This window comes from Cervus canadensis, chromosome 1 (genome assembly GCF_019320065.1).
Source record: "Cervus canadensis isolate Bull #8, Minnesota chromosome 1, ASM1932006v1, whole genome shotgun sequence".
Taxonomy (NCBI): domain Eukaryota; kingdom Metazoa; phylum Chordata; class Mammalia; order Artiodactyla; family Cervidae; genus Cervus; species Cervus canadensis.
The window spans coordinates 77,951,645-77,971,712 of NC_057386.1; the positions used below are offsets into that span (position 1 = coordinate 77,951,645).

General features: G+C 35.5%; 1 protein-coding gene across 3 annotated transcripts in view; it reads left to right on the forward strand.

Annotated features, from left to right (window-relative positions):
* SLC7A11 (solute carrier family 7 member 11) overlaps window positions 1-20,068 on the forward strand; it is a 246,381-nt gene that overhangs the window by 17,785 nt on the left and 208,528 nt on the right. For all 3 annotated transcript variants that reach the window (XM_043486251.1, XM_043486261.1, XM_043486254.1), the window contains exons 4-6: window positions 1,838-1,963; window positions 6,429-6,528; window positions 13,546-13,590. In XM_043486251.1, coding sequence (XP_043342186.1) covers window positions 1,838-1,963; window positions 6,429-6,528; window positions 13,546-13,590 — 271 coding nt within the window. The remainder of the gene's footprint in view (window positions 1-1,837; window positions 1,964-6,428; window positions 6,529-13,545; window positions 13,591-20,068) is intronic.

A 20,068-nucleotide genomic window follows, 5' to 3' on the forward strand; every position in this document is an offset into this window, starting at 1 on the left:
CTAGGTTGCTTCCATGCCCTGGCAATTATAAACAGTGCTGCGATGAACATTGGGGTGCATGTGTCTCTTTCAGATCTGGTTTCCTCGATGTGTATGCCCAGGAGTGGGATTGCTGGGTCATATGGCAGTTCTATTTCCAGTTTTTTAAGGAATCTCCACACTATTTTCCATGGTGGCTGTACTAGTTTGCATTCCCACCAACAGTGTAAGAGGGTTCCCTTTTCTCCACACCCTCTCCAGCATTTATTGCTTATAGACTTTTGGATAGCAGCCATCCTGACTGGCGTGTAATGGTACCTCATTGTGGTTTTGATTTGCATTTCTCTGATGATGAGTGATGTTGAGCATCTTTTCATGTGTTTGTTAGCCATCTGTATGTCTTCTGTGGAGAAATGTCTGTTTAGTTCTTTGGCCCATTGCACCAATTCTTAAATTCTGAAATGAGCTAATGATTGTATCAGGCAATTGGAACTATGAAGATCACTCATTAGTGTACATATGGAAAGCTTCCTACTGCAACCTGAATTGTAAGAATTGTGTTTTTTTTAATCCCCCAAGAAGTATTTTCATTCATTTTTGTTGTTTGCTTAGGGAGAATACACCTTTTAAAAATAAAGCTTGTAGCTAATAATGACAAATGTCAGGTATGAAGTAACTTATTTGTTGGGAGTGGGGAGGAGAGGGTGAGTAATACCAAGTGTGAGGTTTTAGAAAGAGTATAAAGTGAAATCTGCTGTCTAGAATAACTGAGTCATTCTAGTATAGTATAGGAGGCAGGGCCTGAAAGTACCACCATTTATTTCATGCCTTTTTGGCTGAAGGTATTATATGTTTTTTAAAAAACTGAGGATCCAGCTCATTCATTTATTCAACAAAACTGTGTTAATGATCTTCCTGGGCCATGGATGAAGCTGGATGCTAGCAAGACAGAGATGAATGATGCTTGTTCTGTTCTCAAGATTCTCATGGTCCACAGTGCAGGGTGAGTGGCTAGTTGAATACTGCTGAAGACATTGTAGACAGCATCACCAAGAAGAAATTCTGCTGGCTTCAGACCCCGTGTGCATCCTACTCTGGAAACACTTTTGGATTTATCATTCAAAACATTTTTTCAAGTTCCAAAACATATCTTGGAAACCTGTACATTCAGGGTAGGTTGAAAGTCACTCCTTACTATGCTGATTGGAAAGTGGAGAGAAAATACAAAAAGTTCTGGCTAAGGCTAATTCTGAAAGCAGAATAAAGTCCCAGTCCACTTTTCCACACATTGTCCCTTCTTGAATGTGATCCCAAGTCTGTCCCTTCTTGAATGTGATCCCAAGTTGGCAGGTGACTATGCATGAGGACATTGAGGGGAGAAAAGAGCTGTCTGCTGTGTCAGGCTAGAGTCACATTCAACAATCTGCATGTGGTGACCTCAGGATTTGCTTAGAAGATATTTTTATATGATTGTTAGGGCACCGCAATCCTTGTTCACTCTTATTGACATATAGAAGGAATCAAACCAAGGTCTCCTGCATTGCAGGCGGATTCTTTACCAACTGAGCTATCAGGGAAGCCCATACAAAGAACAAGAGATAACTTTTACTGTCTGCAGATTTTATCCAGTTTCTCAAACTTCAGTGTGCATAAAAATCACCTAGAGATCTGGTTGAAATGCATATTTGTAGTCCTTAGGTCTGGGGTGGCATCGGAGATCGTGCATTTCTAAAATGCTTCAGGTAATGAATGGCAATACTGCTGGTTCATGGTTGGCACTTTGAGTAGCCAGGACCCAAGACATCACATATACCAGTGAGGATTCACCTTTTTTGTAACTTCATCTGTTTGTTTGCAGCTGTGGTGATGGTCCTAAATAGCATGAGTGTCAGCTGGAGCGCCCGGATCCAGATTTTCCTAACCTTTTGCAAGCTCACAGCAATTCTGATAATTATAGTCCCTGGAGTGATGCAGCTAATTAAAGGTATGGACTGAAAAGTAAATGCTTTTTAAAATACGTATCTGCTTTTGGTCCCTTCTAACACTGACTTTCGCTTGTACTAGCAGAATCCCTTAGTTAGTCTCTCTGCTCATGGAACTTAGACTCTATACTGTCATCTAATTGATTTGAAAGGCTGCAACATTGCGGGGTGAGTTGGTATTTACAGCTGATTGGCAACAAGAGGATTAAGACTGGGCCAAGCAGCAAAATAAGGCATCCGTGAATTTTCTCTTGGTCTAAACTGTTGGAGAAGGAAATGGCAACCCACTCAAGTGTTCTTGCCTGGAGAATTCCAGGGACGGTGGAGCCTGGTGGGCTGCCATCTATGGGGTCGCACAGAGTCGGACATGACTGAAGCAACTTAGCAGCAGCAGCCGCAAACTGTTTGTAGTGAAAACACAAAGTGGGAAAAAAAAAATAATCTGTTTTAGCTACAGATAAATATGTCTTCTTATTTTTACTTTAAAGTAGTTCAAACATATATTAAGGATTAGAGAAAGAAAAAGATATCTGGAAAATAATGAAAAATGATAAAATATTGTTTTACTTTTTGGTAATTACTCCTTTTACCTTGAGAATGGAATTTTGATAGAAGGAGAGTCAGCTATGGAAATAGCATTCATTAAAAAAACAAATGCTATCTGATAATAAAAATAGTTGTAAAAATGTATTTTATTGTTACATTATTTTAATGTAAAATCTGCAGTTCTGTAGAAATGTAACACCGTTTTCTGGGAGTATTTGCCTTTCTAGAGTTGAGATGGTTGAGAGTGATGTCACTTAGAGTTTCAATTGTTCTAGAAGAAGGCACAGGCAATTGCTTGGATTCAGGGGAAATTACTGGGTGAGATGGAGGCCTAGTGAGTTATTTAACTAACAATGGGCACAGTAGTAGGAAATAAGTAAGGAAGTAAGAAGAAATGATAAAGGAGTGATGTGTAACTTTGGCATGTAAAGTATTTCATATTTACATTGATGTTGTCTGTTCCAAGAAAAGGAGTTTATAGAGAAATTTAATGAAGTTGCAAGAGAAGGATTACTCAAGGCAAAAGGAAATACCAAAATTAAGCAAAAAGTCATTGCTGATGGTAGAGGCATTAAACAATAACAAAGGTGGAAAAATTTGTCACTCTGTATCTGGGGAAAGGGAACTACTGCTGTCTGTTTAATAAAACCTAGTGGGACATCTTGGAACTCTCCCCGCTAAATGTTTGCATCAAATTCAGCAACCTCAGCCAACTCAAAATAAACACGATGAAGATCTTTAATACTATAGCTTACACTGAAGGGAAAACAGGAACTCACTCTTCCAATTCATGTCAGTCTCCACAGAGCTGGCCTTCTCATACTTTATCTGATCCATTAAAAATATATGGAAAGTAATTTATTTTGTTACTGCTTTCCTTTTCTGGGCTAACTCTTTATATTTCTATAAGGAATTTCTTACATTTTTGGAAAGTTCAGAAACTCTGAGTCATTTAGATTCCAAAAAAAAAAAAAAAAAATGGCATACAGTCCTTTAAAATGAAGATTATTTTTTTTCTTTTCTCTCTTTGATGTAAGACTGTAGTCAGTTTTTACCACTTAATTATATATGTTTGTGAGGTGAGGTGAGGTGTAGTTGCCCAAATGTTACTGTATTGCAAATTCCTTGAGAGCAGAAGTCATGACATATCTTTTAGCTTTAGCTTTTTTTTTTGGACACTTACAATAAAATGATCCTTTAGTATTTATGGTATTGTTGCTGACTTAATCTTGGGTCTGCTTGCCCAAGGACCAGCAATGCCAATCTACTGACACCAGATTGTGGTGAAGGAAAGCATAGTGCTTATTGCAGGGAGTCAAGCAAGGAGAATGGGCAGCTCATGCTCAAAAAATCTGAACTCTCTGGTAACTTTTAGGAAAGGCTTTTTAAAGAGAGTGTGAGGGAGAAGGTCACAGGGCACCTGATAAGCTCCTGCACAATACTCTGATAGGTTGATGATAAAGGTGAGGTCACAGAGGTCAACATTATCAATCCTTAGGTTCCAGCCAATGTGGGGGCTCTGTGATTGTGGTCATCTTTCAATTAGCTTCTTCCTCCCGATACTAAAGCCTCCCAGGCTTTAGTATCTGGGAAACCACTCAAGGATAGGACTCAGGATGTTATCTGTAGCCCTAAGGAACAACCAGTGGTCGTGGTTTGGTCGCTAAGTCGTGTCTGACTCTTGCGACCCCACGGACTGTAGCCTGCTAGGCTCCTCTGTCTGAGGGATTCTCCAGGCAAGAATACTGGAGTGGGTTGCCATTTCCTTCTCCAGGGGATCTTACTGACCCAGGGATCAAAGCCGGGTCTCCTGCATTGCCGGCAGATTCTTTACCAACTGAGCTATGAGGGAAGCCCAAGAAATAATTAAGGAAACTTAATTTTGCTTTATAGCTAAACTATTACTCTTTTATCTTTCTTGACTGCTTTCCTTTGTTTCTGCATTTTCTCACTTCTCTGATTAAAATCATTCTTTGGAACTCAGGGAAGCCTACGGGGCTAAAACTTTTCTACAAACAAGCGGCAGGGGACGTGGCAGTGATCTGTCCCCAGTTTCATTATCAGTGCTTAATGTGACCAGGTTTCCTTATATATCTCACTTAACAGAGAAATGACCTGGGAATTTTACCACATTTAAATAAGTTAAATATTTTGGAGAGTATTCTTAGCAGGTATATTTACTCTGTTACTAGAAAACAGTGATATTTCTTTGTTTCTAACTTATCACGTATTTTTCACATTAATACAAAACTTCCAAGAGGAGAAAAATTTTACTTACCCAGATTGTACATTTATTCTGATCTAATGAGATTCAGAAAATAATTGTATGTTCTATATTCTCTTATGAGGATTTGTTAAAGTTTCCTTTGAATCTAATAACTTTCATCTTCTTGAGATCTCTGTTATGCAGCCAAATACGTCTGAAATTTGGAAACAACTCTCTTTTGTAACACTTTGTACTCAGGATTCAATCTTTACAAAGTTTGGTATCTTTTATTGATTATTCAGTATTGCACTTTTAGCAATATTGTCCCATAAGGCCTAGGAGACCACAGATCATGATAAAGCAATATATAGCAGATGTTTTTAATCTGGGTTCCAAGATTTCTGTTTTTCTTCTATGAGGACACACAGATGTTTTAGTAAAACAGATATTTCTAAATTGACAGTGTCATTTTAAAAAATGATATATATTTAGGAATTGGATGTTTTGAGAGAAAGCCATTTAGTGGATAACACAATATTCTCCATTTTTGGCCTCAAAACTCACATTCTGTATTGATATATACGTTGTTGTCTGGAAACTGCAAACAAAAACTGAAATTTAAGTGTGGAGAGAGTTTTATGTACACCTCCCTTTTATTTACTTATGTGATGGCCAATTTTGAAACAGTCATATTTCCCATTTAGATAATCTCATTTGCTAGTTTCTTTGGGAAACAGAAACTCATTATGCTTTACTTTGAATATTGACTGACTAAATCTGAATTTCTATTTTTTAATTATCCAAAAGATATAGAAGAAAAGTCCCCTCACAAAGAGGAGAAAACTATGATGCATAAAAGCACTCAGTCTACATGTTGATGCAACAATGTGTTTAAACCTATTTAAAGTTCAATATAGATTCTTTTCCATGCTTCTAGAAGGAAGCAGTGCCATTCTCTAGGTAAGGGTCCACAGACCTTCTCTGTAAATGGGCAGATAGTAAATGTTTTCAACCTTGTGTGCCATGTGATCTCTGTGACAATTATCAGCCCTATTGTTGGAGAGTAAAATTAGCCATAGACTGATGGTATCTAGGTAAATAAGTAAGCCCAACTGTGCTCCAATAAGTTTTTCTTTGTAAAACAAGCTTGGAAGTGCCAAGCAGATTTATTTCACAGCATTTTGCAACCCCTGTTGGTATCTAATGAACTATAGGAAGAAAGCAAAAAAAAGCAAGTTAAATGATGTGAGAAGGTGGTTCTGGGGTTTCATGCCACCTCTTCATTGAAGATAGACCCTTGAATAATTCTTCCCAAGCACTGTATTATCATCACTGTTGAGAATTATATCACACTCCTAAAAACTATAATTTACAGATGATCCTTTAGTCTTCTTTCATGGTGAAACTCTGTTAAGAGTAGAGGCATGCTAAAGCAAGGGATTGTTTTTGAAATGTTGTTTTCCTCTTTGCCATGATTTTATTAAAATAAATGTGAAGTAGTGTTAGTGGCAATCAGCATATGTTTGGGATTCCTTCTCGATAATGGATACAGCATTAATAGATAAAGTTGGAAATGAGCAGAGAGTAAGAAATCTAGACCTGAAACTGTATAGTTCATCCCCAAGCCCCCTTCTCCTCCTTTTCATGTTTATGGTTAAAGAATGAATAATAACCAGCTCTTTGAAAAGTCCTTAATCTTTTTATTCATATTTCAGGGCAAACACAGTATTTTAAAGATGCCTTTTCAGGAAGAGATGCAAGTATTATGGGATTGCCACTGGCTTTTTATTATGGAATGTATGCGTATGCTGGCTGGTAAGTTTATATCACTATCAACTGGTGATTTGGATGGTTCATTAATTCCTTCAAGTACTTCAAGTGCCAAGCGAGGTGCTAGGTAATTGTGAACAGCCATAATTCAACATGATATGCTGTACTTGAAGAGAGGAAGGTAATGTGGCTCCCTTCACCAGTCCAGTCACTGTGTATACAGCTTAACACAAACATCATTGAGGTTTCCAGTCAAGACAGGTACTAGATTTAACCTGATAATGTAAATTTAACATGATAATGTAAAAAATAAACAAATGCTGGGTCTTGAGAACCAATACAAATCATTTATAAGTATGGATCAGTAAGGGCATAATAGTGCCAAAAGCCATTAAAGAATAGTGCTTTGTCGAAAAGCCTTCCAAGTTAAAGCTCCAAGGTCTACACAAAGAGTGATTAGTTGATTTTTTTTCCCCACCTTCCTATAAGAAAGAGAGAGTTCAGATATAGAAATAAGTGACATGTTCCCAGGAGGTAAAATGGTACTCTAAAGGCAATAAATGGGACAGCGAAATCAGATGTACTAGATAATCTGCTACATTTTAAAGGACTTTATAAATTCCTTAAAATTTCCTCAACATTTGAAAACAAAAAATGCAGAAAAGATGAATAAAACCTCAGTGCCACAAGTACATTTCTGTGGATCCATGTCAAAATGTGATGACATTCTGGTTGAAGCACTAAAGTTTTGTATTTATGTCTTGTTTTGTTTAGGAACTTGAATAACAATAACCATGGTTATGAGTGGGAATTTTTTCTAATTAAATTTTATTGATGTAGTAAGATTCAGTTGAGGTGATTATTGCAAGAAATGCCACTAGAAATGCCATTATTTAAACATCAAAATGATTGTAGTAAAATTAAATTTCAGTTTTGAAGTAGTTAGTCGCAATATTTCTTTTTAAAAAATTATATATGGAGCTAATTGTACAGTTGCAGTGAGGATGTTCTATGAGCCTAAAAAAGCAACAAACTACACTAGCTTAAAATTATGTAAATGCATCTCAAATACAAACACAATTTCTTTTTGTTTCTTTAGTTTTACGGTCTTACTCTCTAATTAATGCATGGAATATAAAAATGTATTTTTCAATAAACGAAATTTTTACCCTATTAATATCACTGAATTATGGAAATTCATAGCACTACAGGAGGGTTAGGAGAGTAGAGGAACTAAAAATTTTAGCATGGCCTCTGAAGCATAATGTTTGAAGTTCTTAGAAAATTGTAGCTCTGAAGAGTCTAGCATAAAATATTTGTGTACTTTTGGAATATTTTGATAGCCATTGTGTATGTGCGTTAGTCTTAGTATTTTTGAAGGCTTTTTATTTTTGTCCAAAGCACAACGTGGTGCTGAGCAAGAAAAAAAAATTTAAAAAGGAGTTGTGCTCCCAGGGTTAGCAGTGGAATCATCTATTCTATGGCTATTCAGCCTGATCAGAGCTCCAATGCCCTGGGGCAGCAGCCAAGCCCTGGGAGGGTCACCAGGAGGGGCCAGAGCAAGATGGGGAGGTGACAAAAGCTTTCAGTTAGAGCCAAGTGTTGGGGGCTTGGTAGTATTCAGGCAGGATTGTGGGATGTGGAGATCCTCATGAGGGAGTTTTGATTAATTCTATTGAATGAAGTTTCTTTTGCCTGTGAGTGCCATGCATCTGTTCCCACGGAATCTTAAAATATTATTCTACCCAACTCACTCCCCTATTACAAGGGCTGAATACTCAAGTCACCTGCTTTATGGAGAGCAAATCTTCTCCACTTCTGTAAGCTTTTGAGGGCTACTAGCTTTCTCCAAGTATAAAGAGTCTTTTCATTTTGAATTATCTTATTATCTTAATCTTTAGTTTTGTTGATGCTAAACCCAAAATGTTACTCTTGTTAGAAAGATTTTTAAAAGAAAATTTTGGTGATATAAACAAGAGTCCAGAGAACTTAAAAATGAGGTGGAAGACAGGAAGCTTTTATGGGACAAAGAGTAAGGAACAAAGAAGAGAAAAAAGGAAAATGAATGTAAAACAAAGAAGTAAGTATAGAACCCAGGGTTGACTTGGAGATTAGTGGCTCCATCTTAGACACAGAAATTTATTTCAACACCCTGTTTACAGGGCAAATGGGGTTTACATGTCCCTTGTTTATGTTGTACTTTTCCTCATAGAATCCTTATGTCCATGTCCTATTTTAAAGAACAGGAAACTTGGTTTTCTTATATTCTAGAGAGTTCAGTCATAAGACATTAAGGTCTGGATTTTAAATGAATGTTATCTGATACAAGTGATTTATGTATGGGGCAGATAAGTACCTGTATGTCTCCAATAACTGTTCAGCTACCTGAATGCTGCTTTGCAGGTAGGTAGAAATAACCTGCTTGTTAACATGTGGCCATCCGTCTTAGAAAAAGGGAGCTGTGTTTAGAAGAAATAGTCTGCTGGTTTGGAATTCCAGAGGAAAAAGTTAATATCTGGATATAAATGGAACAAGATGGAAACTAAAAGAGTGCCCAAAGCAGGGGTTATGTAGTCATTTTGCAAATATGACCCCGCCTCTCTGACCTTTCTTTGTCTTTCATGATGGAATTAAAAGACTGTGTTGTGGAATTATAAGTGGGGCACCGTAAATGAGCTTCCACTCCCTGTGCTCCTGCCCTGACAATGTTTGATGCAAAAATGAAAGTGTAGGGGGCACTGCAAATAAGGAGACAGAAGCAGTCGTTGTCGTCAGAACTTAACCACCCACAGTGTTAAGTAAAAGCAGCAAGACCCTTGTTGCCAGGGAAGCCTTGTTAGGTTAGCAACTCACCACCTACCCACTGAATAGGAAAAAGACAAGGCCAGACCTTGGATGTGAATAGAGCAGGCTGTTGGTTTATGAGGAGTGCTGGACCTTTTTAGAATGATGAAAACTCCTTCACAGAAACACGATTGGGGGAAAGAAATCATTAACCCAGCCAGGTCATAGAGTTGGGTCAAAAGAACTTTAATATTATTGCCAACGTCTGCATTCAGAGAAATATGTCAGTCTCCCTGTGGCCTAGGGGAACTCAACCAATTTCAGCCCCATATCCTGATCCAAGCTAAATATTACTTGGTGGGATTTTTTTTTTTTTTTGAACCATGAGATAGGAAATAGTTTTTCATTGTGTCTTTTTTGTTTCTTTTAAATCATATCCTCAATGGATTTAGTCTTCTAAAGCATCTGCTGGGATTATTTTGTAGCATTGTGTCAAATCTAATCTAAAGAATAAACTTCTTTTTAAAATAATTCATAGTTGGGTATTGGAATGCATTGCCAGCTTTACAATGCCTTGTATACGCAATCATGGAAAAGCTGGAATGATAGATCTTGTGAACATTCTCTAGAGAACTTGAGTAGATGTATAGAGAACGCTCTGGATGCATGATTGGAGACTAGGGGAGCATAAAGGTGTATTTCCCACAGGAGGTGAATGTTTGGACCAAAATAAGAAGCTTTCTCCTTCCCACCCTGCTACCATGTCCCAAGTCCTTTCCTTTTCTCTATGGAAAATATTTGAAATTGGGTTCTTTTTTCATAAATATTTCCTTTCTTTCCTTAGCATTGTTGGAAAAAGACCGGTTTCTAAAACAACTGTTTAGAAGGAACTGGCTATTTCTGAAATGAGAAGCCTGGAAATATTTCTAAGTGTGTGTGTGGTTTTTGTGTGAGTTTTTTTTTTTTTTTTTCCCCTTGTTTTTTTGTTTTGTTCATTTTCTTCATGTACTTCCCATTGCCTTGGGCTTATAACAAATGCATCAAATCCCTCAGAGTGCATATTCCAGATATAAGTATTGATTGTTGCTTGCCTTCCTGGTATAACTACAACCTCTAGTTTGAGAAAATTACTTTCTAGTCATTAAAAAATATCCTTGGCTGCTAACCTTTTAGATCACCTTTGTTGCTACTGTTCTCTCAGATATTCAAATGTTCCTGCTTCGCACATAGTCCTTAAAATATCAGGCACCTTAATTTTATTAAAAGATAAACTGAGTCATATTAAAATTTTTACGAGTTTGAGAAAAAGTCGATATGAATTGACAGCATCCTATCTAGCAGGTAGAAAGGAACTCCAGGGAGCTGTACAAAAGAGAAAGCTTTTTATAGGCTGAAAGAGTGGGAACAAAGAAGTTATACTAAGCTAAAAAACAGGTTGGTTATTACGGAGTTATTTTCATTTAGGGGATAAGAAGAGGCTACCAGGTAGAATACTTAAATAGTGCAATTCCTAACTGACTGGTTTTGGATTCCATTTCTGGGAGATCTGAAACTTTAACTGAATTATGTTTTGGTTTGGTGACACGAGGCTTAAGTATAAATGACTCCGTTTTGGGCCTGTTGTCTTGGTTTTTTACAACTATGAGCATCAATTGCCTGCTTGTGAATAAAGATGGAGTAAGACAGGTTTTCTCATCTTTGTTTTAAGTTATGAGATACTTTAAGTATGTAAAAGGCTGATGGACTAATATTCTAGTCACTTGGTTTTAGATTGTATACAGAATTTGTCCCTATTGCCCCATGCTTCTGTGGATCTATGTAATGGCTATTTTATCTTCTAAGGAATAGTAAGAACACAGAAGAGTACAGTGAAAATATAACATTTTACTTTGTGGACATTTTCTAAGTCTCTGCAGTGAAGAAATGAAAATGTCTTTGTCCTTATATGTCTAGCTCTGTTCATTATGATCCTTTGTTTTCCCATTTTCACGATTTGGTTATCATGTGTGCATATCTGAAGAGTCTGCTGCATCTTGGAACCTTGAAAGAGAACTTTAAGGGCTTTAAAGGGTCTCCAGCAGTCCTTTTAGACTGGAAAAAGAAGTCAAGGATGCAAGGCAGCCAACATTCCTGGGTGGGCTAAGGAGAGTAATAAAGTGAAGGAAAGGAATCTGGATTTTTCTTCAGCCGTAAGTTTAGGGTAATATTTGCAACCCTATGGGACTAGAAAGTGAAATATCATGTGTCTAGAATGCTTCTTGTCATGAAAGAGATGACAAAAGTGTTCAGGTCTTGGGGGAAATATTCAAAATGTTCTGTTCTTTAGTATCAGCTTATAGTGTATTGACTAACAATGGACCTAAAATTAGCTGCCTCAATATACAAAAAAAAAAAAAAAAAGGCAACTTCATAGTTACTATCATGCAGAAGGCATATTTACCTCATGTTGTTCTTGTAACTACAAGACTTGAGATTATTTGGATGGGATGCATATTGGAAAACTGAATTCAAAGGAAGAAGTGCAGATTGAGAATTTAGTATCTTTTATCCCATTTTTTATTTCCTGTTTGCCTCAGTGTTCATATCTAGTAAGTCAGTTCCCTAAAACTGAGAAATGTTATTATTGTACTTCTATTTTCCTAGAGTTTTTATTGACCCGTCACCCCTGCTGAAATCTAGATTCCCGGAAGCCAGAGGCCATCTTGCCTTACACTGTATTCTCACTCTCTGGGCACCCTTTGTACTGCAGATTACTAAGCCGCAGCTCATATCCCTGTGCATAGAGGACTTTACCACACCCGCATGTGTATGTGCTATACGGAGCAGGCGGCGGCACCCACTCCAGTACTCTTGCCTGGAGAATCCCATGGAGGGAGGAGCCTGGTGGGCTGCGGTCCATGGGGTCACTAAGAGGCGGACACAACTGAACGACTTCACTTTCACTTTCATGCATTGGAGAAGGAAATGGCAACCCACTTCAATGTTCTTGGCTGGAGACTCCCAGGGACGGGGGAGCCTGGTGGGCTGCTGTCTGTGGGGTCACACAGAGTCGGACACGACTGAAGCGACTTAGCAGCAGCAGCCACCTGGAGTGTCCTTATGCCATTTCACCAGGGCTAATGGTTAAGAATTTTTGAAGCCTCAACTAGGGTGATGCCTCCTCTCAAAAACTTTCTATGACCTGCCAGTCTGGTTTTGACCTCACCCTTGGCTCTTGGTAACCTGGACATGCTCTAGCATTGCCTCCTGTGTTGTTATATCCACAATGGACCATTCTATGAACAATGAGCTCCTTAAGGAAAGGGATTATAGATTTCCTACTTTTATTTCCCCGGTGACTAACACATAATAATCTCATATATTGCTGGAATGCAATTAGGAATCCAAAAATGGTTAAAAAAAAAAAAATAATAATAAACATGTATCTACCCTATGATCCAGTGATCATATTCTGAGTATATGCCCAAAAGAAATGACTGCATGGTTCCCAAAAGGACATGCACAAGCATATTTATGGTATCCTTATGCGTAATAGCTATAAATTGGAAATAATTCAAATACCCATCAGTGGTAGGCTGTATGGTGTTACGTTCATACAATGAAAAACAGCAATAAATAAAGAATGATGAAATACTGCTAAATACAATAACATGGATGACAGCCAACAGATATAAAGTCCAGCAAAAAAAAACAGACACAAAGGAATAAATATTGTGTAATAGTTATACAAGCAGATATTATTAGTCTATTGTAATGAGATGAGCAAAACTAATTTACAGTGATAGAAATCAGAATAGTGGTTGCCTTTATAGGAGGGTGAAAGAGATGATTGCAGAGGGCCTTGAGGGAACCTTCTAGGGTGCTAGAAATGTTTTATGTTTTGATCTTTGTTTTGGTTGTGTAGGTGTATAAATAAATAAAAATTTATCATTGTATGTTGAGATTTGTTTGCTGTTTTTACATTATACATATTTACACATTTACTCTTTACATACTGTTTACATGTTTATACATTAAGATTTGTTCACTATTTACTAATCAGTTTGCTGTTCATGTTATACCTCCATAAAAAATTAAGAAATAGAAAAGAACTCCATAAATGCTGTTTAATAGAAAAATAAAATGCGGGAGCTTTTAGTGTTGGAGAATTTCATCTTAGGTTATTTGTTTATAAAGTTTTTATAATTCTGAGTTTGATTATAAATATTTAAAATGTGAAACTTTGGATAGTGATCATAAAGTTTATTAAAGGTTTGTAATTTATGTATGTCTTTTTAGGTTTTATCTCAACTTTGTTACTGAAGAAGTAGAAAATCCTGAAAAGTAAGTATTTATATTTACTGTGAAATACTTATAAGGAATAAAATGTAAGGTTAAAAAGTAGACCTAAGAAGGAATTCAGTGGGGGCTAATTAGCTTTCTCATCTTCATCATCAGTGTCTTGGGCAGTAAAATGTACTTGATTTTATCATAAGTTAGATGTAAGTAACTTTATTATGTATTCTACATCCAATATTAAATTGTTTGATCACCTGAAAGCATAAAAGAATAGATTTATATTTTAGCTAATTCATTTCTTAAAAATATACGTGCAACTTAAAATGGACTCTTGACTGCTCACAAATGTTCCATAATTTGTGAACTCCAAAACTTGAGTATTTCTAATATTCATGTGAATTTTTTTCATAACTATCCAATTAAGGAGAATGATGTAATTAATGAACAAGTAGTTATGAAAGCCTGTAAATAGCTGTAGAATATCATAGGCACTCGTAACTTTGAGGAACTGGATACGTGCTCTTACTTTTTGTTGTTGATAAAAATCATCCTTTTATAATTAGGTGGCATGATGGTTTATATATGTTCCAAAATGAATTATTTTTAATCTAGAACTTTGAAAAATGGATTTTTATGATTTGTATAGAAAATGGACTTTATACAGGAAAATCACATAATCTATGGTCAGAAAGTCAAAAGAAGGACAATATGAATAGTACAATGTAAGATAAGGACAGAATTTTGGAGCTATTTAACTCATCTGACTTATTAAATATCTACCATTTTCCAGCTATTGTGCATCATCTTACGTGATGAATAAGACTTCCATTCAAGATTTTATTGTCTAGGCATTGAGTCAAATATGTAATCAAATAGCTGTAGGATGGTGTGATTGGTCCCACAGTAGATTATTTCCCCAGTCTGACAGAGGTGAAAGGAGGAAATATTTATCTAGAGAGATGTTGCTTGTACAGAGACTCAAATGATGAGTAGGTGATCCTTGTTGTTGTTTAGTTGTTAAGTTGTGTCCAATTCCTTTGTGACCCCATGGACTGTAGCTCGCCAGGCTCCTCTGTTCATGGAATTTTCCAGGCAAAAATACTGGAGTGGGTTGCCATTTCCTTCTCCAGGGCATCTTCCAGACCTGGGGACTGAACTCATGTTTCCTGCATTGGCAGGCATATTCTTTACCACTGAGCCACCAGAGAAGCCCCTGGTGTTCCTTAGGTAATAAAGGAGAGAGAGAAAGGAAGAGAAAGGGAGAGGAAGGGACAGACTTTGAAGACAGGGAAACAAGTACAAAGGTGAGTCAGTATGAAGTAACCTGGACTTCAGAGAAACATGCCTAAAGGGTTGACAATTCAAATGAAGGTAGACTAAAGTTCTGGCGGCAAGTATATTGGAAGCTGATTAAATCTGGCCAAGTACCAGAGTTGTCAAAATTTTGGACACATAAACCAGAGTGTGTGCATGCTAAGTTGGTTTAGTCATGTCTGACTCTGCAACCCTATGGACTGTACCTGCCAGGCTCCTCTGTCCCTGGGCTTCTCCGGGCAAGAATACTGGAGTGGGTTGCCATGCCCTTCTCCAGGGGATCTTCCCGACCCAGCAATTGAGGTTAAAACGGTATTTCATACTATCGGATGTAACCTTTATACAAATTACTTTACGCAAATTTAAACATGTGAAAGATTCTTTTATTGAGAAACATAAGTTTGTAGCAATCTTTTTATCTTTATAACTAGAACTGTGGTAGAGAACATACGTTTACCAGAAACTAGTTCTTTCTAGCATTACTCTGAAATGATAAACTACATTTGGACTCTACATCTATTGATTACAGAGATAAATAGGTTGCTCTGTTGTTGTTTTTTAAATAATTAGTGTGTAAGTGGCAATGTGGAGAAAAGACTTCTCTTACTAGATTTCATGTAAAGTATTTATTGAATTTGCTTTGTGTTAAAGAGATAGCTATGGTTTATGGCTGTCTCTTTTAAGTCTAAAAACATTTTAAGAGACCTATTGTTAAAATCCATTGTCAGAGATAATTTCTTACAAAAACAAGGGCAAACTGTAGGTTTGGATGTGAACCCATAATATAACATTTATGACATGGTACCTCAGTGGCATGGAGATAATTCATATTCTTTTTTTCATGTTATTTAATACTTTAAGCATAGGTTTTGTTTTCAGTGTATAAAACAAAAAACTATTGTGCATTTTAAGCATATTTAAGACTATTTTTGCCATTATTAGCTTGATCTGAATTTCTGATGTATTCTGTCAGAGAGACATGCCAGTCAAGGATTCTGTTTCTCTCCTTTTCTTTTTCTTAAAGAGCCTTAGTTTCACACATAGATAATGTCCACCATCAATATATATACAAATACTAAAGAACTTTGATGTATTGGTTCAGTGATTTTTTGTCATCATCATTGTTGTTGCAAAGAGATTTCCTCATCTCAAAAAGTAACCATAATAATGACACGTGCCTTATTGGATTGTAGTAATGAGTTGATTTGTATAAAGTATGTAGCTTAGTGACTTATTTTTAATCTCTACACAATTGGTGGTTGCTAATAGTTTTACGTTCTTACTTTTGAAACAAGGTAAAATGTTACTCCCATAAGAATGTTTTTTAGTTTTCAATATCCTAAGCAATTCTTTTTCTCTGGTGTTTTTGAAAGAAATACAAAAAAATTATTTCATACCATATTGAAACTTGTTGTATAAGACTAAGGTTGTTATCACTGGTTACATTGGATGAAATATTGTCTTTTATTGCAAATCATGATTCTGCAAATTTCATTAACTCTTCCTAGAATATTTTTAATTTAAAATTATATTTTAAGATATTAAACTAAGGAACTTTTCAGGAGAGAGTACAGATCCTTAGATTTTTAGCTTAAGATGATGAGTGACTGCCAAGACTTCAGCTGAAGAAAGAAACTTCTGATTTCTTTCTATTCTTTTATGTTAGGTACTCAGATATTCCAGTTTTGCATGGAGGATTCTTTATAAAACTCAGACAACACAGTTCTTTTCTCAGAATCAGAATATGAGAAGTCTGTAGAATTCCCTTAATAAAAAATACTATGGAAAGTATTAATTTGCAATATTTATTTATCAACCAATATTCAATGTATTAATTTTAAAAATAATATTCCTCTGAAATGTTGACAGTTAGTCCAAGTCTTTTAAAACTAAGTCTTATTTTTTTAAAAAAAACAGACTGCTTTGGGAAATATTGATGGTTGAATATAGAGAACAGATGGTAAAATTATGCGGACCTTGTCCAGCTGTGTAATTTGTATTATTTTGTAGGGAGACACAGCTCCCAAATACCTTTAGCTACAAGGGAGAATAATTATTATTCCATCTCCTTTGTGACGTGCCAAGATAAATATGCCTCCCAATCAGTCATGGCTGTGTGTGTCCAGGTGTGCTGTAATGGGCAGCATTCTGGCAGCTGGTGAAATGAATCATCCGCTGGAGATACAATACTTTTCACTGTCCTCTTCCACCTAGGCAATATAATTCCCCTAAAATTGTGACCTGATAGAAAAAGAGATCATTAATTTAGATAAGTGAAAATAGTGATGTGATTTAAAATATATAGAATGTAGAATAAGGTTTCATGATCGCAATTAGTTACCCTTTACATAGAATTTAATTTCAGTGGAAATCTTTCAAATTAACTAACATTGCTCTATGGAATAATTTCTGAACTGCTATTATGACTATGACTTATAGAACAGTTCCTTAATGTAGCAAATGAGAGATAAACTGGGAAATTAATGGAATCTTAATAATGGAATCCAAATAACTCATGACTTCTTTCTTAAATCTCATCTATTCTTTAAAGCTTATAAAGCCCTAAAATTTGGGGCAAAATTCCTGTTATATAATTATATTTTAGTGTTTAAAAAATGTTCCCATGGTGTTTCTTATAATTTATGTTATGTTCTTCTCTAAAAGTGGCTTTGGATCTATGGGAGGAGTTATCATTTAGGAGTTATTAAATATTTTTATGTGAAAACACAGTGATTATCATTAAAATTATGTAATATAAAATTATTTCATTTAATAATTATTTATAGCATGGTAACTGGTTCCACAAACAATAAATATTAGAGTAAGAATCATATTTTGAGGAGCACAAATGTGCAAAGTTTGGACCATGAAGGTGATATATAGTCCTAAGGAATATCTGAATTTTAAAATGATATTTTCCCCCCAAATGAAGTGTGCAGGAGTAATAATTGCTAATGTGTATAGTTGTTCTTAGAATTCAAAATGTTTTTATTGAAAATATAATGAGTTTTTGCTTCGTGACATTACTTTTCTGGCAACTGTGCAATCTATCATTGTTCAAAAAGTTACATGGTGCGAAGAACATATCATTGAGATGTATAATGTTTGTAATCCTGCTTTCAGATGGATAAATCATGTCTTGTGTTGATGAAAGCCAAGAAATGGATTGCTTTAGTTTGACCTTGGGGGTCTGAGATTAGTCAGTTTGTCTATTAGACTTGTTCCAGTGCTCTTCTCACTTCATTTATTCCTTCTGTTCTGAAGAGTTGGAAATAGTGGACTTGAAGGAAGTCAGTAAGCCTTGATATCATCTGTCATTATTGAAGAGCAGGCTGTCAACATGCTCTGATTAATCAGCTTTAATAGAAGGTTTAAATAATCAGAGTGTCAAGTTTAATTAATACTTTGCCTGCCTTCAATTTGTATTAATTGATGCCTGAAAGTCGTCACACCTTATACCAATGATAATTTAGAAGAGGAGAAATTTTGTTTGGGAAAAATGCCCAAAGACCTTTAAGGTCCTGGGATCGATCAGAGTGGTTCATAAATGGTCCATAACCATGTTATTTACATTCAGTTCAAATGATGCAGTCTTAAATTCTTAGTATGTATGTTTTTATCCTTATTGATTTGTAGTAAGCCAGAGTAAAGGCATTTGTTAATAATGTTTTATGATTTTATACACCTATTGCTTATAGGACATATGAAACTGTTAATATGATTAAAATCATAGAAAAACAAAGCAATTTAAAAATTGTCCAAACATGCTGAAGCAAAATTGCATGATAAGACATTAAAAGTTGACTTGAAATCTTTTATCTTGCATTTTGGCATTTAAAGGATGTAATTTTCTATGAAAGACAAGTCTTAAATGCTTTCTAGATTTCTAATGTAATAGTTGCTAGAAAATATCATATAATGTATATATGTACAGATTATAGTAAAATTGTTTTGTGATCTTTTTAACATAAAAAGTAATGGTATTTTCATTCTTAGAGTATTCCCAGGGTGTCTTTTATAAATACTCAAATGTTATATGCTTTTAAGGTATATAAACTAATTTTCACAGAAAATTACCTCACTGTAGGTAAATGTATCTAGAAAAATATGGATTATTAAGCAGAATTAATTTGTAAAAGTTTTTGCCACATGAGCTTCTTAGACATGATGTCTCCTAATGAAGCTAATTTGTAAAACTGAATTTATACCCAAGTTTACAAAGATTTCTTTGGCAAAATGAGGCATCTCTTTATTAATGGCAATAAGGCATTGCTAGGATTATTTTAATATGTGACAGTGTTTCTCTTCAGTTGTTGAAATAATTGAAACCTAAATTGAAATTATTCTACTTTACGTATTTCTTTTGGAAATATATATAAAAATTTGGCAGATGTATTTTTAACTATTTTCAGAGTAGGAGGATAATTATGCTGGTTGAGCCACTGAGGCAAACAAAAGATCAGGATTTGTACAAATGACACAGGGAAGAGATGATTATTCTGTGTTCAGAGAACAAGGTCACCAAGGTACTCTTCCTTGCCTTTGTGCTGTCTAAAAATTTCTCTCTAATGGAACGTGAGGCTCATATACCCTGCAATCACAATTTTTGCATTTCTCAGCTTCACATATGCATAAAAAATACATTTGGCTCAAACCCAGTTTGTTCATGTAAGGCTAAAGTGTCAAATAAGTGTTGCAGAAATTACAGGATTATGTTATAATATTTTATCAAGCAGTAATCAAAGAAGACAGGTATTAATCCTTCGTGTGCATTGTGGAAGACATTTAGAATTTTTACTTTTTAATTTTTAGGATTCTAACCCTATTATGAGGCAAAAATCTGAAGGTGAATGCTTTTGACTGTTTTATGTCCTTTCATTTTAGTTGTCTCTAAATTTGAATTTTAACTTTTTTAAAGTTTATATTTTGAGTCTAAATTCATAAACTCATGTTTTAGGAACAATAGTGGTGGTTCTACCCCATGTTTCTGTTCCCATTAATTATATATAAAACAAGAGACCACAAGTGGTATGATGAATAGAAGAATTTCAGAACTAGAGGGGGACTTTGCATGCTGTCTAATCTAACGCTATGAATCTCCTCCATATCTTTAAACAGGTATAATTCATATAAGAAACATTGGGAAACTTACTGTAGCCTTTTTGAACTGGGCTACCAATATTTTTTACTTGCATGTGTTGTTTATCAA